Genomic DNA, 20,870 nt, shown 5'->3' with positions numbered 1-20,870 from the left:
CTCAAATTGTGAAAGAGTGGTTCAGGGAGCATGAGACATTATTTTCACACATGGATTGGCCACCACAGACCTTAACCCGGTCCAGACCTTAACCCCATTGAGAATCTTTGGGATGTGCTGGCTTTGCGCAGTGGTCAGATTCTTCATCATCAATACAAGATCTTGGTGAAAAATGAATGCAACACTGGATGGAAATAAATCTTGTGACACTGCAGAAGCTTATGGAAACAATGCCACAGCGAATGTGTGCCGTAATCAAAGCTAAAGGTGGTCCGACAAAATAGTGTGTGACTTTTTTTGGTGGCGACTTTATTTTTGGCCAGGCCGTGTACTTTTTATCATATGTTAATACATGACAGTCACACCATTTTGACAACTTTTTATTATTTTATTTTTTTTATAAAATACATTGGTTCATGATATTGGAAATCAGTCTCTTTGATTATTAAAATTAAACCCAGAACTGCAACTGCAACAGCTGATCACAAGTTATAGTAGAAGGTATTTAATAAGGCTTAAAAATAAATGTCTACCGTGAGAAAAAGCAATTACAAGCAAAATAAAACAGCAATACCTAAAACTTAACAATAAACATTCAACGTGTTTGTAACAATAATATCTTGAACAAAGTTACTGCTGACAATCAAATGTAAATTTAGAACCATACAGTTACTAACAAGGTCATGATTTCTTAGAATTTCAACTCAGCCTCATAATAGAAATGAATTAACTAGTTAGAGTTGATGATTGTAAAGCTTAAGTCTTCTGATCAACCAACACCACAGATAGTTGTAATCCACTGGTGCATACTTGATCTTGTCCAAATGTTATGCAACTTTGCAGCAACCATTTTATGAATTACTGCACTGCAATGTGTGACAGCACATGATGGTCCATCAGAATGGCTGATTTTAATGACTGTACCCTCTGGGTTAACTGAATTCCATGTCCTCGCACTCTAGCTCCCATTCACACCCAAGTGAAGGGATAGACAAGGTTATGGTTTTGAGCTCATTCAAGACTTTTTCCAAATGATCTGCTGCCGTCCTGACTGATCGAATGAATTTCATGACCTCAGATCTGACTGGAGACTGATCCTGTGACTCCGCCATGTCAGACTCTTCCATCAGTGAGCCGGACAGCAGTGTGTTTTGGTCAGAAGTGTGACTGATTTCAGATTCAAAAAGTAACTCTGAACCTGATGCACCTGTTTGCACCTCTGCTGCCTGTGCTTTTCTAATGTGGTGGATCTCTTTAGCATCCATAGCAATGAAGAAAAGATCCACTGCTATAAATAAACCAGAAAGCACACCTGTTGCTATCTCTGCCACACGTACTGCCCTGGATGCTTGTGCAGCTACCCTGCCGATCTTTGTCACCTGAAGTAGTCTGATGAGTCCAACAATGCCACCTAGGCCCTTTGCTGCCCTGAAGCCAAGCCTCTTCAGGTTTTCTGTTTTGCTATTATCATCAAGTGTGTTAACTGAGTCACAACTGTTTCTGATTGTTTCTAAGCCTTCTCCAATCTCCTGGAGCCAGAGGACAACTGCATTAATCTTCTGTTCAAACTCTTTAATGATGCTTTTAATAGCTTTGCGGTCAGTAGACTGGTTCACCATATTAGTCACATTTGAGGCAGCAGCAGTGACCCCACCAAATGCACCCACTCCCACACCAACTCCAGTGACAATAAGAGAGGCTCCCAAAGTGAAGGGGGCCAGTATAAAGCCCACTATGGATGTAATCCCTCCCACTGCTCCAATCACTCCTCCTGCGAGACTGCCAGCAGTGGTGCCCTTATGTACACGCTCCAAACCATCAGCCAGAGCCCTCAGAATTTTCAGTTTGTCCTGGAGGTCTGCCACTGTTGTTTTGCACTGTCAAGAAACAAAGATGTTGTCAGTTGAAACCTATATGCCTAGAGACGATAATGAGTTGAAAAGCAAGTTAAACCCTTTGGAAAACTTTTAGGAATCTCAATGGTTCTTCTCACTGTGTTGAAGTGGGTATTTGAATAGATGCTATAAATCAGATTTCTGATCAAACGCAAGTAAGTATAGTCAGCCACAGTTTTCCAACTTCCCTAGCATTATTTCCAGCTTTTTGTGATTATTTGGAAAGGAATTATAACACAAACACTGTGATTTATAGTATTAATCACACAATCAAAAAAGCATGTTTGTTTGTGTGCTTGTGTTCACATTATTCCACTCAACAACCATGCAGCTTTTCTGGAGAAGGTGATTCCACATTTGTTGAACAGTAAATGTGTTGCACACTGGCTGTTAGATGTAGTCTCTGTGGTGTCTTCAAATGCAACATCGCTGTCAATAGTTCTTTAATGTGCGCAAACCCTATTGCATTGAAGTTGGCATACACATTATTATTATTTGTTTTACAGGGCAGTGGCATTATTTTTTTAAGGTTAAATAAATTAGTTTGTGGTGTTAAATTACATTTACAGTGTTTTACCTCTTCATCAGCCTTTGAATCAGGTTTAAGAAGAAATTCAGATAGCTTACTTGGATGCGTTTGATTTTCCTGGTAATGAAAATTGGAAAACTGGAAAATTTAACTTTGGGCATAGTGTGTTCTGGGGAAATGAATTCAGTATTGTATTTAAGGAAATTGCATACCTTTGTTAAGAGACAGCTTAAAGTAATCGGGCGTGCCAAGATCTCACTGACTGTTGGTCTTGATTGAGGATCTCTGTTTAGTATGGCCATTAGGAGGTCACGAAGCTCTGCTGAGAACGTCTCTGGGAGACATGGATAAGGACCTCGAAGTATCCTAGGAATGAGCTTGACTGTAGTTTCTGGCATGAACTAAAGAAGAATTATTGTTACAAAAAAAAAAGTAAACATTACTCTTCCATCCATTTTTCCATTACATCATGGAAAGTTATTTAGAGTTAAGTTATTTCTTGTCCTAGGTTAACTTCTTAAGAAGATTTTTCAGCAAACAAATCCACAAGCCAGTGAGTATTTAAGACTGACTACTATTTTCAAAGACTTTTTTGAAAACAGTCTGGTTCTGAGTCACTAAAAACAGCTGACAGACTGTTACATATTGTGATGACCGATCTGCTTTTTTTTTTGTGTTGTCATTTGTCATTTATAGTGCAGGGTATTAAAGGGAGCAGAAATGGTTCTTATCTCATTTTTTGCCACTGGCTCTGATGGTCTGTGCAGTGGTAAAATTAGGCAGAATTTATGTTGGAGAAATTTGTGGTCTGTCAGTGCTCTATGACATTATTAGCTGGTACCAGACATCTCTTCTACCCATACACATTTATTTCTCTGGAACAACTGTATATCTATTCTATTCATCTATTCATAACTGGTCTGTTTCTGTTTCTTCATAATGTGGAGTAACAAAAACCATGTACAATCACTACAATCACAATATTTCTTAATTTTTATCAGTGTGTTGGGTACTTGGGTGTTATTTTTTATTCATTTTTATTCATTCTTGATTTTGTATGTCCAACAGTGCTGTGTGTGATGTAGATGTCAGTTTCCCTGTGTGAACCTTCCAAAGGGATTAATAAAGTTGTCTATCATCTATCTATCTATAAATTTCAAGTCAAGTAGGTACAAATCAGTGGGTACCGTGAAGACTTCCCATTGATCTACAGGTTGCAAAAACTGGAAAATGAACTATCACTTTTAAATTTGTCCCCATTAAATTTATTCTATTTTTTTTTTTTTTTTTTTTTTTTTGTTCTGTTTTTTGAGGAATTCTCAGTGGAATATCAGATACACCTGGGTCAGATATGTCTGGCTTTAGTCATTTTTGATCACAAAACCTTTTATTTTTTCCCATTTCCAATTCTATGAATGAGCTGCAGTTTATGTTCTAGACATTTTCCTTGATTCTTGCCCACGTAACAGAATTACATTAATGTCTGCTCACGCTTTCATTAACAAAGTTTTAACCTCTTTATTAGAGTTGCATATCTGTGTAAACAAATGCTCTGTGTGCAACTTACCGCTGGTTGTTGAGTGAAAAGCTCAAAGAGTATGCATCCCAATGACCAAATGTCACTATGAATAAAGCAAACGTGATTATTATGTAGTTAGTAGTTGTAATTAGGGATGCACCGAATATTCGGCCACCGACAATATTCCATCGAAAATGGCCCAAACGTGCATTTTAGGTTTTCGGCCGAAAGACTTTCATCACCGAAACAACACGACCGAAATAGGTTGTTGTGACGACGCAACCAAAAACCGCAGCCAGTACGGGCATGTCTGCCGTGTGGACGTATTTCAATATATAGATATTATATAAATGTTATATAATACTTGTGCGGGTAGATCGCATGCCATTGGGGGAAAAAAAAAGTTTTAGTCTTATCATTTGTCTGCTGCACAACCAAAACAAACATCACGACAGACATTCATCTTTTTGTTTTGTTTTTTTCACTTTTTATTGCAACATGCCCGTTCAGCAGCACACACCCACAGCCATGCACAACTTCAGTTAAGACTACTGTCTTTCTTAAGGGGACATCGCTATTTTTCTAAAGGTGCAGTGCACCAATTTTTCTTAATAAAAATAAAAACAAATATGCTCAGTCTAACCACACAGTGGATCGATGCTGATTTCCATCTGCAAATGTTTCCACTGCATTATTACTTAATGTACACAAGAGTGGGGTCAAGTTAAGCATTTTATTTAGAATTTTTTTATTTTATAAATTTTTATTTTATTTTATTTTATATTGTGCATTGTTGGAATGTGCTAAATAAAAATTTTCATAAAAATCTGTTTCGGGCAAGAATTTTCTTTTCAGTACATCCCTAGTTATAATGGTACACAAAATAATACTCATAATGAAGCTTATTTATGTTGAGATGATGCAGCTTAAAGTGTTTTGTCTTCTTGAAAACAATAACAGGTTGAAAATATGATGCATCTTTTCTGCAAAATAGAAGAACAGACTTAGGTAAACCTGAATAAGAAATTTGTGAGGAAAAAAACACACAATTAAGGTAACATGACATCTGTCCATACCTTAACTAAAACAAAAACTAAAATGTTATCTTAAGTAAATTTCACATTTTGTCATTCAAGAATAAATAAATCTTTACCTTTTAGCATCATAGGTCCCATCTGTAAAGACTTCTGGTGCAAGACAATTTATTCTTTCCATCGGCGTTGCAGAGAGGACAGGACTTTTTTTAAATGGTGTGAGGACAAAATAAAACCAAAAAATAATTACTGTATTATAAAGTGTATTATATAGTATATCACCCAGTGTTTCTAGGACTCCTTATTTTTTATTCATATTTCAATGATGTTCAGCTTAGGGGACTGTAAGGGGCTTTGTAAACTGTACTTTTTAAACCATCATGTGTTCAAGAGTTGAAAAAATAAAAAATAAATACGTTGGGATTTCTCCAGTAGTTCCCAAAACATTACCATACTTTACATAATTCCACATATATCTTTTAAATAAAAATTAAATTGCACTGTACTTTTCTTGGATTTTTCCGAATCCTCCAAGGCACACTATTCCAAATTCATTGAGGAGTACAGTCTACAAAAAGAGAAAAGGTGACACCGTAAATGATCTGTAAAACATTTGTTTTTCTAAATATAAATGTAAATTTCAATGTAAATCTATGTAGGTATGAATGTTAGTCAGGCAAAATGCCCATTCAATGTATCCAAAATATATATCAGATCATCACTAGTTGTTTTATCTTCTGATGATTTGAATTTGTTAGTGAGTCAATTCTGTGAAAATGTATAACTTGTGTGTTACCTCTGTCTTCAGATCTTTGTGAAGCAAACCTTTTTCATGAATGGCTTTCAAAGCCAAACAGATCTCAACGAACCAGCTCAGTATCTAGAAAACAGAAGATGGTTCCACTAGAATTACTGCAGTACAGTGTGATCAATAATGGGCAGTATTCAGTGGTTCACAGATTTAAACGATCAAACTGTACCTCAGACTCTTGTAGAGATGCATCCATGTCTCTGATCTTTTTATCCAGCCTCCCTCCCTGACAGTAGTCCATCATGACATAGTAAATGTTTTCATGTGCATCTTTGAGACAAAAGGAAAAGTACAAATTAGATTTCAACCTTTCAAAACATTATTTTTGCAGTTTTTGGATTATGAAATGATATTGATATCATGAATATTATATTTGTCTAATTTGTCTTATATTTGTCAGTGTCAAGTGAACAAAACAAAACAAAACAACTACATTAACTTTGCTAAGACCTAAACATTTCATCTGCTAATAGTGAATGCTTTAAATACTTTATGATGATAAAACACATAAGTAGAGAACCACCTCTATATAGTTGCCACATGCTTTATAATGTGTATATTACAGTATGTGTTTAGACATTACCCATAGTAACTGATATGGAAGTCCATCAAAAAAAAACAATTTTTCAGAACTTACCTTTAAAAGAGTTCTTGCTGCTCACAATGTGAGGGTGTGTTGTTGTCCTGAGGGTTTCTATTTCTGAGGTAAGTGTTAGAACTTCATTTTGGGGTATCTGTGAAAAACACCACGCGCAAAAATAAGTGTATCACATGGCTCTAACTCATCTTTGCTGCTACAGATAAGAGTATTCATGTTTGCCTTATCATCACTTGAATGTTTTCACAGTGATGTGCTCTTGTAGTCCAAATAGTTGGTTGGTATTTTTAAAATTTGATATCAATAATTTTCCATTTATCAGAATTTGTATTTAGTTTCACCAGAATTGCCAGTTAAATTGTAATTGTAATATAATTAAAATAAATGCAACACGACTTGTTTTCATAAAGACATGTTACCACTAGTCCATCACTTGGCGTGAATGTCTTCAGAACTGAGCATTGGATATTAGCCATGTGCAAAACATAATGAGTGTAGGGAAGTAAATCTTCAAGAGTGTACATGCATGTAGAAAAAAACAAACATATAGACAGAAGGATGGATGAATTAAACAACGTTTACAATAGTTAGGTTTAAAATATGAAGACTTATGCAAAGACTGCAAAGCTCAATTCACATGATGACAAAAGCTTACTGTACTGTATGCAAGGTTAGATTAGGAACTCTTCACTTACCTTCTTCAGATCAACTTTTTTTATGAAAAATGTGTCGTCTCCCTTTGTGGCAACAACATAATTTTCAGTTTCTTTCGTTGTCACATAGCCTTTCTGTGCCAGGGTGCTCTGTTTGTTTCCCATCTTTGTTGTTATTTCCTAATAGCACATGGTCAAAACAACACAGAAACATTATACTTTGTGGATTACATTGTTTGATCAGCTTCAAACTCAGCAGACAAATAGCAGGAGAAGTGCAGTGTTGAGGCTCTAAACACAATCTCAACACAAAAAGGGAAATGAATGTGAGCTTCTAACTAGAACTGGGTGTGTATCAACACCACTGACCCAAAATGAGATTACTCAACAAGAAATGTTCTCTTTTTTTATGTTGCTTGACCAAGAACAGTTTCATGATACATGCAATACACGCTCTGATGAACTCTGAGCAGTCACAGAGTGTGAGACCATTCACATGATCAATAAACAATAACTCTGCACTATTGTATATAGTCTTTTTACAAAACTCTGGTTTGGTGTATATATCTGCTCTTATTCTATATTTTATGTGTATACATTGAGATTTATTTTATTTTATTTTTATTTTCTTTCACTTTTTTAAGTTCGTGTGTTTATGTACAAGAGAGTGAAGTTACCGGAGTCAAATTCCCTGTATGTGCACATACTTGGCCATTAAAGCTGATTCTGATTCTGAGTCTAATTTTGATTACAAGAATGAAATCTATATTCTTGACCTGAATACATATTGTAAAAAGACACTATGGAGGCTTTTCTGCAAGGTAAATGAAGCTTGAACACAAACTACTGTCAGCCATAATGTCAACTAATAGAACATCATAAACATATGAGCTTATCAATATTACTATAATACTGCAGTAGCAGGACTGACTTACATATTCTGCATGTCACGGTAGAATGGGCTTCATCTTTAGTGAAGTATTTCCACACACTTGATGAAACGCTGCAATGACTGACTGGGCTCTTCTCCTGTCCTCTCCAAAGCGTCCGTGTTGTCATGTGATCGGCGACTGTTTCACTTCCCGCTTAAAGCACAGCAATTAAGTCATGAGTTTCCCACAAAAACAGTTTGATTCCTGTTTCAGAGTGGTGCTTCATATGGCAAGATATGACTGTTATATGACTGGCGACCTCTGAGACCAGTTGTAGAAGAAACAGTGTAAGGTAACAACCAAGTCTGTTATGTAACGTAAAACAACGGTGGAATGAAACTGAGCCTCAGATAAAAACTCAGACATTGGGGGAAATGGTTTGGAAAAACAGCCATGACATGAAATAAAAAAATTGTTCAGGAAAAGGGCAGAAGGTGAGAAGAGGTTGCCAATCTATCGCAGGGCTAACACAGAGAGACAGAAAACCATTCACACTCAGACTCACACCTATGGCCAATTTAGAATCACCAGTTTACCTAATGAGCATGTTTGGACAGCGGGAGGAACATGGAAACTCCACAGACAGTTAACCACCACGCCACTGTGCCACCCGCATTGTATTCTGACAGACTAAACAATTATGAGAAGCCTACTCACGACTGAACCAGCATCCAGTGCCACTACATTAGGTCAAATGAGATGCCGTTAGAATTTGTGAACACTGAGGTGTGCACTGCTACGACATATTGATTTAGATTTCACATTAGCGATGCTGAACTACAGTTTTAAAGTTCTGTGGGTCCCCATCGTCCTAGAGGGTGACCACGAAATTAGAATGAAGTGTCATCACTGTTAGAGGAGTTAGTAACTTTTCTATGTGCCCGTGCAACTAGCACAATGAGACACGATAAAGCTAAAGCAGTAAAATCAACGTAGTTAATATCTGTTCTTTGCTTTTAGGAGTTCATCCTTAATTGCAGTGTCAAGTCTGAATGAGAGGACATCTTCCACGGGACTTTGTCATCGGGGGGTCAAAAGCACGTTCAGAAGCAGGCATTTGCAAACCCACAACCTACTTACTGCAGCTTGTTCAATCGTTCACTGATTACTACAAGCACAGGCGCTTTGTTGAGTGTGTGTGTCCTGGACCATGGTTTCTTCTTAAAAAAAGTAAAGTTATGTTTGTGTGTGTTAGTTCTGCCCCTCATGCTCACTTCTGGCATTTTCTGTTCATCATAGCTACACACATACAGAGAAAAACTAGTATCATTAAATGTTGCCGAAATCGTACAGTATATTATCAATCCAGATAATAATCATCTGTGTAGGCTGATCAGCTGTGACCCCTTCCTGTGACAAACAACTTAAAAATACTGATTTCATCACTCAGTTCATAATCATACCATACAACGTTATGCATAAATAGAGCTTTTGAACCCAACTGATGCAAAGACTATGGCTGAGAGATGGATTTCAAGGCAGGTGTATTGTTCTGGACCCAAGGATGCACAGTGTCAATTGTTCAAGTTGTTTGACGAAACTAGCATCTGTAAGTTTCAAATTCTTTGATTGTTGTTTGACACTTGAATCTCTTCTTTCTACCACTGCATTGTGCATGTTTCTTGTTTTTACATCTCTTTTTAGATGTAAAGCACACAATGAATAATACAAATGTGCTTTAAGAGTCCATCAAAATTAAGCTGCCTTGTCTGTTTTTTATTTGTACATATCATAACTTATACTTTGTAATGCCATAATAGTAGAATGTCATGTCATGAAGTGTTCCCTTTTATTTATTTAAAGTTAATACGTCAAACCATTTTGCTGACTTTTTTTTATTATTATAATTTTCACTGCAAATGTACATTGACTCATGATATTGGAAACCAGTCTCTTTGATTATTACTGTGACAGCTTATACCAAATTATAGTAAAGAGTATTTGATAAATCTTAACAAAAATGTCTGCTGTGAGATAAGCAATGAGAAACAGAATAAAAAAGCAATGCATAGTTAAACCTTACAATAACCATTCAAAAACTGTGATGCTAATAGTAATGATATCTTCAACAGAGTTACTACTGACAATCAAAGCAAGTGTGAAGCTCAAAATCCTCATTATACAGTTACTAAAAGGTAAAATAATAATACAATCATTTGTAGAATTTTAACCCAGCCTTGCAGGAGAAATGAAATACCTAGCAAGAGTAGCTGCAACAGTGATTAGAAAGCTTAAGTTCTCTTACTAACAAACACGGATGACCAACAAACGTCATATTTAGTTGTGACCCACTAGGGCACACTTGTCAAAACTCAAGCCTGATGTAGCCTTGCAGCAACGGTGTAATATGAACTGTTGTACTGTGTGAGAGCACAGGATGGAGCATCAGAGTGGCCTGATTTCACTGATGTACCCTTTGGGTTACATTAATTCCATGTCTCGCCATTCATGCTCTCTTTCTTCCGCAAGTGGAGACAAGGTTATGGTTTCTAGATCAACCAAGACTTTTTCCAAATTGTCTGCAGCCTTCCTGACTGATCGAACAAATTTCATGATCTCAGATTTGATTGGACACTGGTCCTGTGCTCCTGCTGTGTCAGGCTCAGGTTCATTTTCAGCAGTGTCAGACCCTTGCGTCACTGAGCTTGACAACAGTGTAGCTTGGTCAGAGGTGGCGGCACAGATTTCCGATTCAGGTACTGACTCTGTTTGCGCCTCTGCTGCCTGTGCTTTTCTAATGTGGTGGATCTCTTTAGCATCCATAGCAATGAAGAAAATATCCACTGCTATAAATAAACCAGAAAGCACACCTGTTGCTACCTCTGCCACACGTACTGCCCTGGATGCTTGTGCAGCTATCCTGCCAATGTTTGCCACTTGAACTAGTCTGACAAGTTCAGGAATGCCACTTAGGCCCCTTCCTGCCCTGAAGCCAAGCCTCTGCAGATTTTCTGTTGCGAATGTGCTATCATCCTCAAGTTTGTTAACTGAGTCATAACGGTTTCTGAGTGTTTCTAAGCCTTTTCCAATCTCCTGGAGCCAGAGGACAACTGCATTAATCTTCTGTTCAAACTCTTTAATGATGCTTTTAATAGCTTTGCGGTCAGAAGACTGGTTCACCATATTAGTGATATTTGAGGCAGCGGCCGTGGCCCCACCAAATGCTCCCACTCCCACACCAACTCCAGTGACAATAAGAGAGGCTCCCAAAGTGAAGGGGGTTAGTATAAGGCCCACTATGGATGTGATCCCTCCCACTGCTCCAATCACTCCTCCTGTCAGACTGCCAACAGTGGTGCCCTTATGTACACGCTCCAAACCATCAGCCAGATCCCTCAGATTTTTCAGCTTGATCTTGAGGTCTGCCACTGTTGTTTTGCACTGTCAAGAAACAAAGAGGTTATCAGTTGAAACCTATATGCCTAGAGACAATAATGAGGTAAAAAGGAAGTTAAGCCCTTTGGAAAACTTTTAGGAATCTCAGTGGTTCATCTCATCGTGTTGAAGTGGGTATTTGAATAGATTCTATAAATCAGATTTCTGATCAAATGCAAGGAAGTATTGTCAGCCATCAAACACAACTGTTCAGTCATGTGTTACTATTTTAAGTTGAAACTGATCAAGTGAGGCACAAGTTACACCATATATTAAAAAGATACACTGATCAGATAACATAACATTATGACCACCCACCTAACATTGGGTAGGTCTCCCTCTTGTCTCCAAAACAGTCCTTTGGGCCTCTGTGGATCATGCCACAGATACTTGCTCAGTTTGGGATCTAATGAAGTTGGAGGCCAGGTCAACAACTTGCGCTATTTTTCATGTTTTTTGAGTTTTTGTGTGTGTGTCTGTGTCAGGCTGCATCCTGCTGGGGATGGCTGCTACCATCAAGGAGTGTCATTGCTTGTCATTGGGTGGTACATGTCTAAGTAACATCCACATGAATGCCAGATCCAAAAGTTCCCCAGTCGAACATTGAATTGAAGTGCATTTTTGAGCTGATGGAAGATCCTTTCAACGTCATTTATTTATATTTTGATATCTGTTCTCTATTGTCAATATCTTAATTAATTAATTCTTGTGAAGCCACAGTTTTCCAACTTCCCTAACATTATTTCCAGCTTTTGTGATTCATTTGGAAAGGAACAAACACTGTGATTTATAGTATTAATGATATGTAGGAACCTGTGGTCCTCTCAATTCTTCCCCTCTCTGGAATTTAAATTTACGAAGTTGTTTTGCAGAAGAACTCTTCTAACAGATCAACCTTTTTCACCTTAGCCATAAATGTGCCATGTCCGAACGCGGGACAGGCCCACGCTATCGGACCTCCCTAATGCTGAGGACGTCATCTGAGCCAAAAAGACAGATTTACACTTCTTGTGGAATTTCCCACTCTTGTTTCTTGACTAATTAGTCCTGAATCGAAAGAACACCAACATGATAGCAGGAACTACAAAGAATGAATTGACTCCTTTTGGATTCGAAGGACAAAGTCTGGAAGCCTTAATGTGATGTTCAATTATGTTTTAAACTTGTGATGTACTAATTTTCTTTTTCAGAGACGAATGCAAACATACCATTTTAACAGGTTTTGCCCCCCTCTCTTGGAATGACCAAGAGAGCGAGCAAAGATAAGCCGGTCGTAAATAACTTTCTTTCCCCAGAACCAGACTCTGATATGCATTTTCCTCTGAAAAGCACCTAAGTTTTATAATATGACTATCGAAAATGTAATAACCTGGTAAGTTATATATTATTGTTCAGGAAGTGCTTACGATCACAATGAGACGATTTTGATCATTGTACGATAAAGCTAGCCCAAATTCACATAATTTGTCACAGTAAGGATGGATCAACATTGCCATCAAGTGGCTATCTTTAAAAGTATTTTCTCTCTTTTAATCAATTGTTGAAGTTAAAGAATGTAGAACTTTAGATATGTTCTTATACTAATAGTAGCTATTAGTTGAAATCATAACTGTTGGAATTGTTATTTTAGAAACCCCAGCCTTTTATTATTAGCAAAATGTCAATGTAAAGAGAACTTGAGTTTATTAATTTATTGATGCTTTTGAGTTACTTTGATGTGGTCATTCTGATACGTCATCTTGTCATGTTGTAATGTTGAGTGTCGCATACGAAAAACATTGCTAACGAGTCATGATGAGTGATGGAATGATTAAATTAAATAATATAAAATAGGTTAAGAAGATCAGGCAATAAGACATCTCGAAACAAAGGAGAAGGCGTTCTCTTCTCTTTCCGCGCGAAGATTCTGGAAACCCGATCCAAAACACGCCCTGAATAATTAACTCATAAAACCAGAGAGACGCACCCATTTCTCCGCTCTTTCCGCCGCACTTTCTCCGGACTTTTATACTTTCCACTTTCCATTCACGTTTACTGTTATTTTAGTTTTCTTCTTTACGTACTTAGTCACGTTTTTACTTAGTAACTTTAAGAACAACTTGAATATTGACAATACGGTCCTTTTCAAGCTCTGTTTGTTTCTCGTCGGATGTTCTTCCCGACGTACGATTTTTATAGTGACTTAAATATTTTTCTAGCTTTATTCATTTTTATACTCTACGAACCGAAGTACTAACCAACATCGTTTAAGTTAGCCAGCGTAGTCAGCTGGGATATCAGAGAAAGACCCAATCTCTTCGACGGATCAAGAAATCAAGAAGCTGTTGCCATAGCAACGACATCAAGAAGACGTGACGATCCGACTTCTTTCTTCAAACACAAAGACATTGCCAAGTGTCATCTGCCTTTGACTGAACACCTACAACGCTCTCAAGCAAAGCTGGGTGTTGGAGTTGCAGACCAAGCAACAAGTCCTATCTACCGGTCCCAGAGAGACCTGCATCAGCTGTGCCGCTTCGTCACCATCTCGTCACACCGACGTTCCGCCATCACCGACGCCGAGAAGACTCTACGGAAAAGTAGGCTTGAATCGTTCCTACCGCTTAAGACAAAGAGTTGGTGTCACTACTTTGAAACTCCCTACTAACATCTTTTAGAGAAGATTGATTAGATTAGGTATCAAATCCGTTCCCTTTAGTTTAGGACTTACACATCTCCATCTCTCATCATCGCTCCCGAAATTAACTATTTCAGACCTTATTATATTCGTTCATTTGATTACACTCCTATATTCTATTAGTCCCACATTTATTCATAGTTGTCACTTTATTAAATAAATATTTGTTCACACTTAAGAAGTTGTTTGTGATGTTATTTTACGGCAGAGAATGACTGGTACAAATTGTAGTAAAGGATTCACTCCTTCAGATATGCAAATTATTGAACTGAGACTGATAAATTGATTTAAACCGTGTTCTTCCTACGATAACAGGAGGTGGTGCCCTAACGAGACAATTAAAAGGTGTAGACTACCCTACACACACAATCAAAAAAGCAATTTTGTTTGTGTGCTTGTGTTCACATTATTCCACTCAACAACCGTGCAGCTTTTCTAGAGAAGCTGATTCCACATTTGTTGAACAGTAAACGTGTTGCACACTGTCTGTTAGATGTAGTCTCTGTGGTGTGTTCAAATGCAACATCGTTGTCAGTAGTTCTTTAATGTCGGTTTAATGTGCCTGAACCTTATAGTGTTTAAGTTGTCATGCACATTATTATTATTATTATTTGTCTGTTTTACATGCTGACTGGACAATTTGACTTTGGGTATAGCATGTTCTGGGAAAGTGAATTCAGCATTTTATTTAAGGAAATTGCATACCTTTGTTAAGAGACAGCTTAAAGTAATCGGGCGTGCCAAGATCTCACTGACTGTTGGTCTTGATTGAGGATCTCTGTTTAATATGTCTGTCAGGAGGTCACGAAGCTCTGGTGAGAACGTCTCTGGGAGACATGGATAAGGACCTCGAATTATCCTAGGCATGAGCTTGACTGTAGTTTCTGCCATGAACTAAAAAAGAATTATTGTTACAATAAAATAAAAAAAGTTAAAACATTACTATTCCATCCATTTTTCCATTACATCATAAAAATATTTCTTGTCCGAGCTTACGAAGATTTTGCAGCAAAGAAATCCATGAGCCAGTGAATATTTCAGATTGAGTTACAATAAGAACAGCTGACAAACTGTTACATATTGTGATTACCGATCTGCTTTTTTAGTGTTGTGATTTGTAATTTCTAGTGCAGGGTATTAAAGGGAGCAGAATTGGTACTTCTCTCAGCCATTCATTTTTTGCCACTGGCTCTGATGGTCTGTACAGTGGTAAAATTAGACATCATTTATATTGTAGAAACTTTTGGTCTCAGTCTAAACTCATTATCTGATACCAGAATCAGTGGACATCTCTTCTACCTGTACACATTTATTTCCCTGGAACAACTGTATATCTCTAAAGTATAAATTTCTAGTCAAGTAGGTACAAATCATATGAAGACATAACGTGAAGATTTCCCATACTTCCAGGTGGCAAAAATTGGAAAATTAAATATCGAGATTAAATTGGTCCCTTTTAAACGTTTAGTTATTGTTGTGAAAACACCTATCATAGTTTTTTTAGGGATTCTCAGTGAGATATCAGATACACTTGGGTCAGATATGTCTGTCTTTAGTCATTTTTAATCACAAAACCTTTTTCTTTTTCCAATTCCATGACTAAACTGCAGTTTATGTTCCAGGCATTTTCCTTGATTCTTGCTCACGTAACAGAACTACATTAATGTCTGCAAGTTTTAACCTCTTTATTAGAGAGTTGCATATCTGTGTAAACAAATGCTCTGTGTACAACTTACCGCTGGTTGTTGAGTACAAAGCTCATAGAGTATGCATCCCAATGACCAAATGTCACTATGAATAAAGCAAACATCATTGTTATGTAGTTAGTAGTTGTAATGGTATACAAAATACTACTCACAATGAAGCTTATTTATGTTGAGATAATGCAACCTAAAATGTTTTGTATTTATGAAAAAAATAAAATAAAAACAGGTTGAAAATATGTGTCTGCAAGTTTTGTTGCAGCTTTTCTGCAAAGTAGAAGAACAGACTTAGGTAAACCTGAATAAGAAAACTGTGAGAAAAAAAAAAATACACAATTAAGATAAGATAACATCTGACCATATCTCAACTGAAGCAAACACTAAAATGTTAACTCAAATAAATGTCATATTTTTTATTCAAGAATAAATAAATCTTACCTTTTAGCATCATAGGTCCCATCTGTAAAGACTTCTGGTGCAAGACAATTTATTCTTTCCATCGGCGTTGCAGAGAGGACAGAACTTTTTTGAATAGCGTGAGGACAAAATAAAACCAAAAAGTAATTACTATATTATATAGTTTATTATATTGTGTATATTTTATCACATAAATTCACATATATAGTCATATATTATCATATATGACTCATTTTCATTCATTTTTCAGTGATGTTCAGCTTAGGGGACTGTAAGGGGCTTTGTAAACCATAGTTTTTAAACTGTCATGTGTTCAATACTTGAAAAAGTAAAAAATAAATACGTTGGGATTTCTCCAGTAGTTCCCAAAACATTAACATACAGTACATAATTGCACATATATATTTTAAATAAAAATTAAATTGCACTGTACTTTTCTTGGATTTTTCCGAATCCTCCCAAGCACACTATTCCAAATTCATTGAAGAGTACAGTCTACAAAAAGAGAAAAGGTGACACCATAAATGATCCGTAAAACATTTGTTTTTTTCTAAATATAAATTTTAAATGTAAATCTATGTACATATGAATGTTAGACAGGCAAAATGCCCATTCATTGTATCCAAAATAAATATCAGATCATCACTAGTTGTTTTATCTTCTGATGATTTGAATTTGTTAGTGAGTCAATTCTGTGAAAATGTATAACTTGTGTGTTACCTCTGTCTTCAGATCTTTGTGAAGCGAACCTTTTTCATGAATGGCTTTCAAAGCCAAACAGATCTCAACGAACCAGCTCAGTACCTAGAAAACAGAAGATGGTTCCACTAGAATTACTCCAGTACAGTGTGATCAATAATGGGCAGTATTCAGTGGTTCACAGATTTAAACGATGGAACTGTACCTCAGAGTCTTGTGGAGATGCATCCATGTCTCTGATCTTTTTATCCAGCCTCCCTCCCTGACAGTAGTCCATCATGACATAGTAAATGTTTTCATGTGCATCTTTGAGACAGAAGGAAAAGTACAAATTAGATTTCAACCTTTCAAAACATTCTTTTTGCAGTTGTTGGATTATGGCATGATACTAATATCACGAATATTATATTTGTCTAATTTGTATTATATTTGTCAGACAGTATTAAGTGAAAAGAAAAACGTGTATACTACAGTATGTGTTTAGACATTACCCATAGTAACTGATTTGGAAGTCCATCAAAAAAACTCAAGCACATGTTTCAGAACTTACCTTCAAAAGAGTTCTTGCTGCTCACAATGTGAGGGTGTGTTGTTGTCCTGAGGGTTTCTATTTCTGAGGTAAATGTTAGAACTTCATTTTGGGGTATCTGTGAAAAACATCACACGCAAAAGTAAGTGTATCACATGGCTCTAACTCATCTTTGCTGCTACAGATAAGAGTATTCATGTTTGCCTTGCCGATTCACTTGGATGTTTTCACACTGATGTGCTCTTGTAGTCCAAATAGTTGGTTGATTTTCGAATTTGATATTAATAGTTTTCAAGTTATAAGATTAAAATAAATGCAACAGGGCTTGTTTTCATGAAGACATGTTACCGCCACTCCATCACTTGGCGTGAATGTCTTCAGAACTGAGCAAGCTAATTGGATATTAGCCATGTGCAAAACATAATGAGTGTAGGGAAGTAAATCTTCAAGAGTGTACATGCATGTAGAAACAAAAACAAAACAAAACAACAGAAACAGTCCTGAGAGACCATAGATTGATCGATCGTTAGATATATTGATTGATCTGTTGGGACCTGAACCTGGTGGTGAGCAATGACCGCTTTGCTTTCCTTTGAGTCAAAGGAAAGCACAGTAACCCCTAAAGTCCCACAATCCTCCAGGTGTGAATCCTGATCCCGCAGCCACTACTGGCTGACTGTGGCATGTGACTTCTGAGGTTATCAGGTCATATAAAGGCTCTGCCTGGCCTTTTTTCTCCCTCTTCACCTCCTCTCTGACCCCCCCCTCACCCCCAGTTGGCTGCCTCAGTTAGTCTGCTAACCAGAGCAGCTACTCCAGGCCTTTCCTCACAGCAGCGACACGAGAGCCTGCTCAAAAATCTGAACAAGTTCTATTAGCCACCAAACAGAAGATTTGCAGGCTAACTCTTCAACCAACAGGAGTAACATGGCGAGTTAACACTGAGCTGCTAACAAGCTGCTTCAAAGGACTTCAACGGAGCAGCCAGTTTCCCCCCAACGTCTGCCTTCAGGACCATACAGCAAGGACTGCCTTCAGGACTGGAACACCAGCTTGACCCTTCCACCAGAAACCACCAGCTACACACCAGAGGAACACACCAGAGAGCGACATTTCCGCCAAAACTGGTAGTATGACCTTGGCCTAGTCAAGCATAGAACTCTAAACCATGATTTGATGTGATATTTGTTTGTATTGAGTTGTTCAATTCAATTCAATTTTATTTATATAGCGTCAATAACAATACAAATCGTCTCAAGACGCTTTACAAAAACCCGGCCTGAAACCCCCAGAGCAAGCCTGAAGGCAACGGTGGCAAGGAAAAACTCCCTTTTAACAGGAAGAAACCTCGAGCAGAACCCAGCTCATATGGAGGGACCCATCTGCCTAAGGCCAGCCGGGTACAGACAGAAGAAAGAGAGAAGAGAACAGCAAAGAGAGATTGTTGTGATCGTTTGGTCATAAGATTATTGTATAGTTGTCTCTGCCACATTGTTAAGCTGATGTTAGATTAGGTTATGCAACACACAGACTCAGGGTCTCTTGCATGCTAAGCTAATCATCCTTCCTCTAACCTGGCACCTCATAAAACACTCTATCACATAAGGTGTGATGGTTCTGGTTTTGTGGTTTCTGTGTTCGCGTTTTGAGTTTCGTTCATGTTTCTTGTTTTTCTGTGTTTGTTAAGTTTTTTGATTTCTTGTTGCATTACTCCCTGTGTTTCTCTGTGCTTTTCATTAGGTAATTGGTTTCCTCCTTGTCTGTCTCTTGATTTCTGTCACCTGTGTCTCGTCACCCGTCTCTTCCTCGTGTGTGTATATATAGCCCTGCCTTCCCCTTTGTTCCTGGTCGTGTCATTCTACTCTGTTTTTACCACCCCTATGTGTCTCCAGTGTTTCTAGTGTTTTTGTTCCTCTGTGTGTTACCAGTACCCTCAGTGTTTCGAGTGCTTTTTCGTCTTTAGTTTCTTGTTACCTTTTTTGTCTTTTGAAAGTTTTGATTTTTGTTTGCCGGAGTTCCTGCTCTTTCTGCAGCACTTTTTGTTTCCTTTCGTTTTATTAAACTCAGTTCTGTCCTCACTCCTGCCTCATCACGCTTCGTTCTGCACTTGGGACCTACCCCCCCCTCCCCTTAATCAGAGTACCAAATTGACATTTTAGTAAACTTTATGAGACTGATTTGATGAATTGGCTATCTTTTCCCTTTCCCTTTGCCCTGAGGTGATCTAGTATATTTAGATCCAATTATTTAATAATAAATAATTATTTTTCATAATTATTAATTATGATAGCCAAACCCCAATATTTAGTACCCTTGGAACACAGGCCCAACAGATCCTTTATTTATCCCATGGGAAATTCTGTGTCCAGTAGCATTATTACAAACGGGAGGAATTACAGTCGGCAAAAAAGGGTAAAAAAAAAACTGAGGTACAGTGTATGTATAAAATAAAAGTATACATAAACAATTTACAACATTCATGTAAAATATACAAAAGTGTATATATAATATATAACAAAATGTAAAAAAGCAATATACAAACTAAATACAAAATACAAGTATATACGTATACTATTATAAGAGAATAATATACAAAATAGAAAAAACTGTATCATGTCAGAGCACAACATTCCTCTGTGGGTCAAAGGGAATGTATAAATGAATTAAACATTGTTTACAATAGTTTGGTTTAAAATATATTTTGGTGGCTAATGTTACCACTTTGACTTTGCCTCAAGGATGCTCATTATGAAGACTCATACAAAGGCTACAAAGCTCAGTTCATATAATAAAAAAATCTTACTGTACTGTATGCAAGGTTAGATTAGGAACTCTTCACTTACCTTCTTCAGATCTACTTTTTTTATGAAAAATGTATCGTCTCCCTTCGTGGCAACAACACCATTTTTTGTTTTTTTTGTTGTTGCATAGCCTTTCTTTGCCAGGGTGCTCTGTTCGTTTCCCATCTTTGTTGTTATTTCCTAATGGCGCATGGGCACATGGTCAAAACAACACAGAAACATTATAGTTTGTGGATTATATTGTTTGATCAGCTTCAAACTCAGGAGACAAATAGCAGGAGAAGTGCAGTGTTGAGGCTTTAAACAAGATCACAAAAGGGGAAATGAATGTGAGCTTCTTACTAGAACTGGGTGTGTATCAACACCACAAACCCGAATGAGATTACGCAACAAGAAATGTTCTCTTTTTTATGTTGCTTGACCAAGAACAGTTTCGTGATACATGTTTCATTGAACTTACCAGAGCAGATGGCTTGTTAAGGAGAACAGAGGTTCAGTTATTGCATCCATACAGTAGATACTTAAAGTTAAATGAACAGAAGCACAGCTTCAAGACTTAAGTGTGGTCTGGACACTTTATAGTCTGCAAGCTAGCCTAAAGTTCCCCACCTATTAGGGGTCGACTAATGTGTGGTGAAGTTCGAGTCGTCATCGACTAGTCGATGATGTCGCACATAAAAACAGTACAAAGTAATGCA

At 37.3% G+C, this 20,870-nt stretch overlaps 2 protein-coding genes across 2 annotated transcripts; both read right to left on the bottom strand.

The window, feature by feature from the left end:
- Positions 1-415: 415 nt before the first annotated feature.
- LOC311491603 (uncharacterized protein) lies at positions 416-7,252 on the bottom strand. The gene is made up of 9 exons (XM_084549575.1): positions 7,082-7,252; positions 6,426-6,522; positions 5,958-6,058; positions 5,774-5,857; positions 5,484-5,545; positions 5,097-5,180; positions 3,992-4,046; positions 2,637-2,825; positions 416-1,877 (listed from the first exon to the last, which is right to left on the bottom strand). Exons 1-9 carry the CDS (start codon positions 7,202-7,204, stop codon positions 933-935), a joined length of 1,740 nt encoding a protein of 579 aa, XP_084405701.1. The 5' UTR covers positions 7,205-7,252; the 3' UTR covers positions 416-932.
- Positions 7,253-9,833: 2,581 nt separating this feature from the next.
- On the bottom strand, positions 9,834-20,380 carry LOC311491818 (uncharacterized protein). The gene is made up of 9 exons (XM_084549857.1): positions 20,215-20,380; positions 17,393-17,489; positions 17,048-17,148; positions 16,864-16,947; positions 16,577-16,638; positions 16,165-16,248; positions 15,760-15,814; positions 14,729-14,917; positions 9,834-11,352 (listed from the first exon to the last, which is right to left on the bottom strand). Exons 1-9 carry the CDS (start codon positions 20,335-20,337, stop codon positions 10,393-10,395), a joined length of 1,755 nt encoding a protein of 584 aa, XP_084405983.1. The 5' UTR covers positions 20,338-20,380; the 3' UTR covers positions 9,834-10,392.
- Positions 20,381-20,870: the final 490 nt, after the last annotated feature.

The sequence above is a fragment of the Chelon labrosus genome (assembly GCF_963514085.1).
Source record: "Chelon labrosus genome assembly, chromosome: 8".
Taxonomy (NCBI): Eukaryota; Metazoa; Chordata; class Actinopteri; order Mugiliformes; family Mugilidae; genus Chelon; species Chelon labrosus.
The sequence above is the reverse complement of the archived record's forward strand: the minus strand, read 5'-3'. Positions and strand labels throughout refer to the sequence as shown.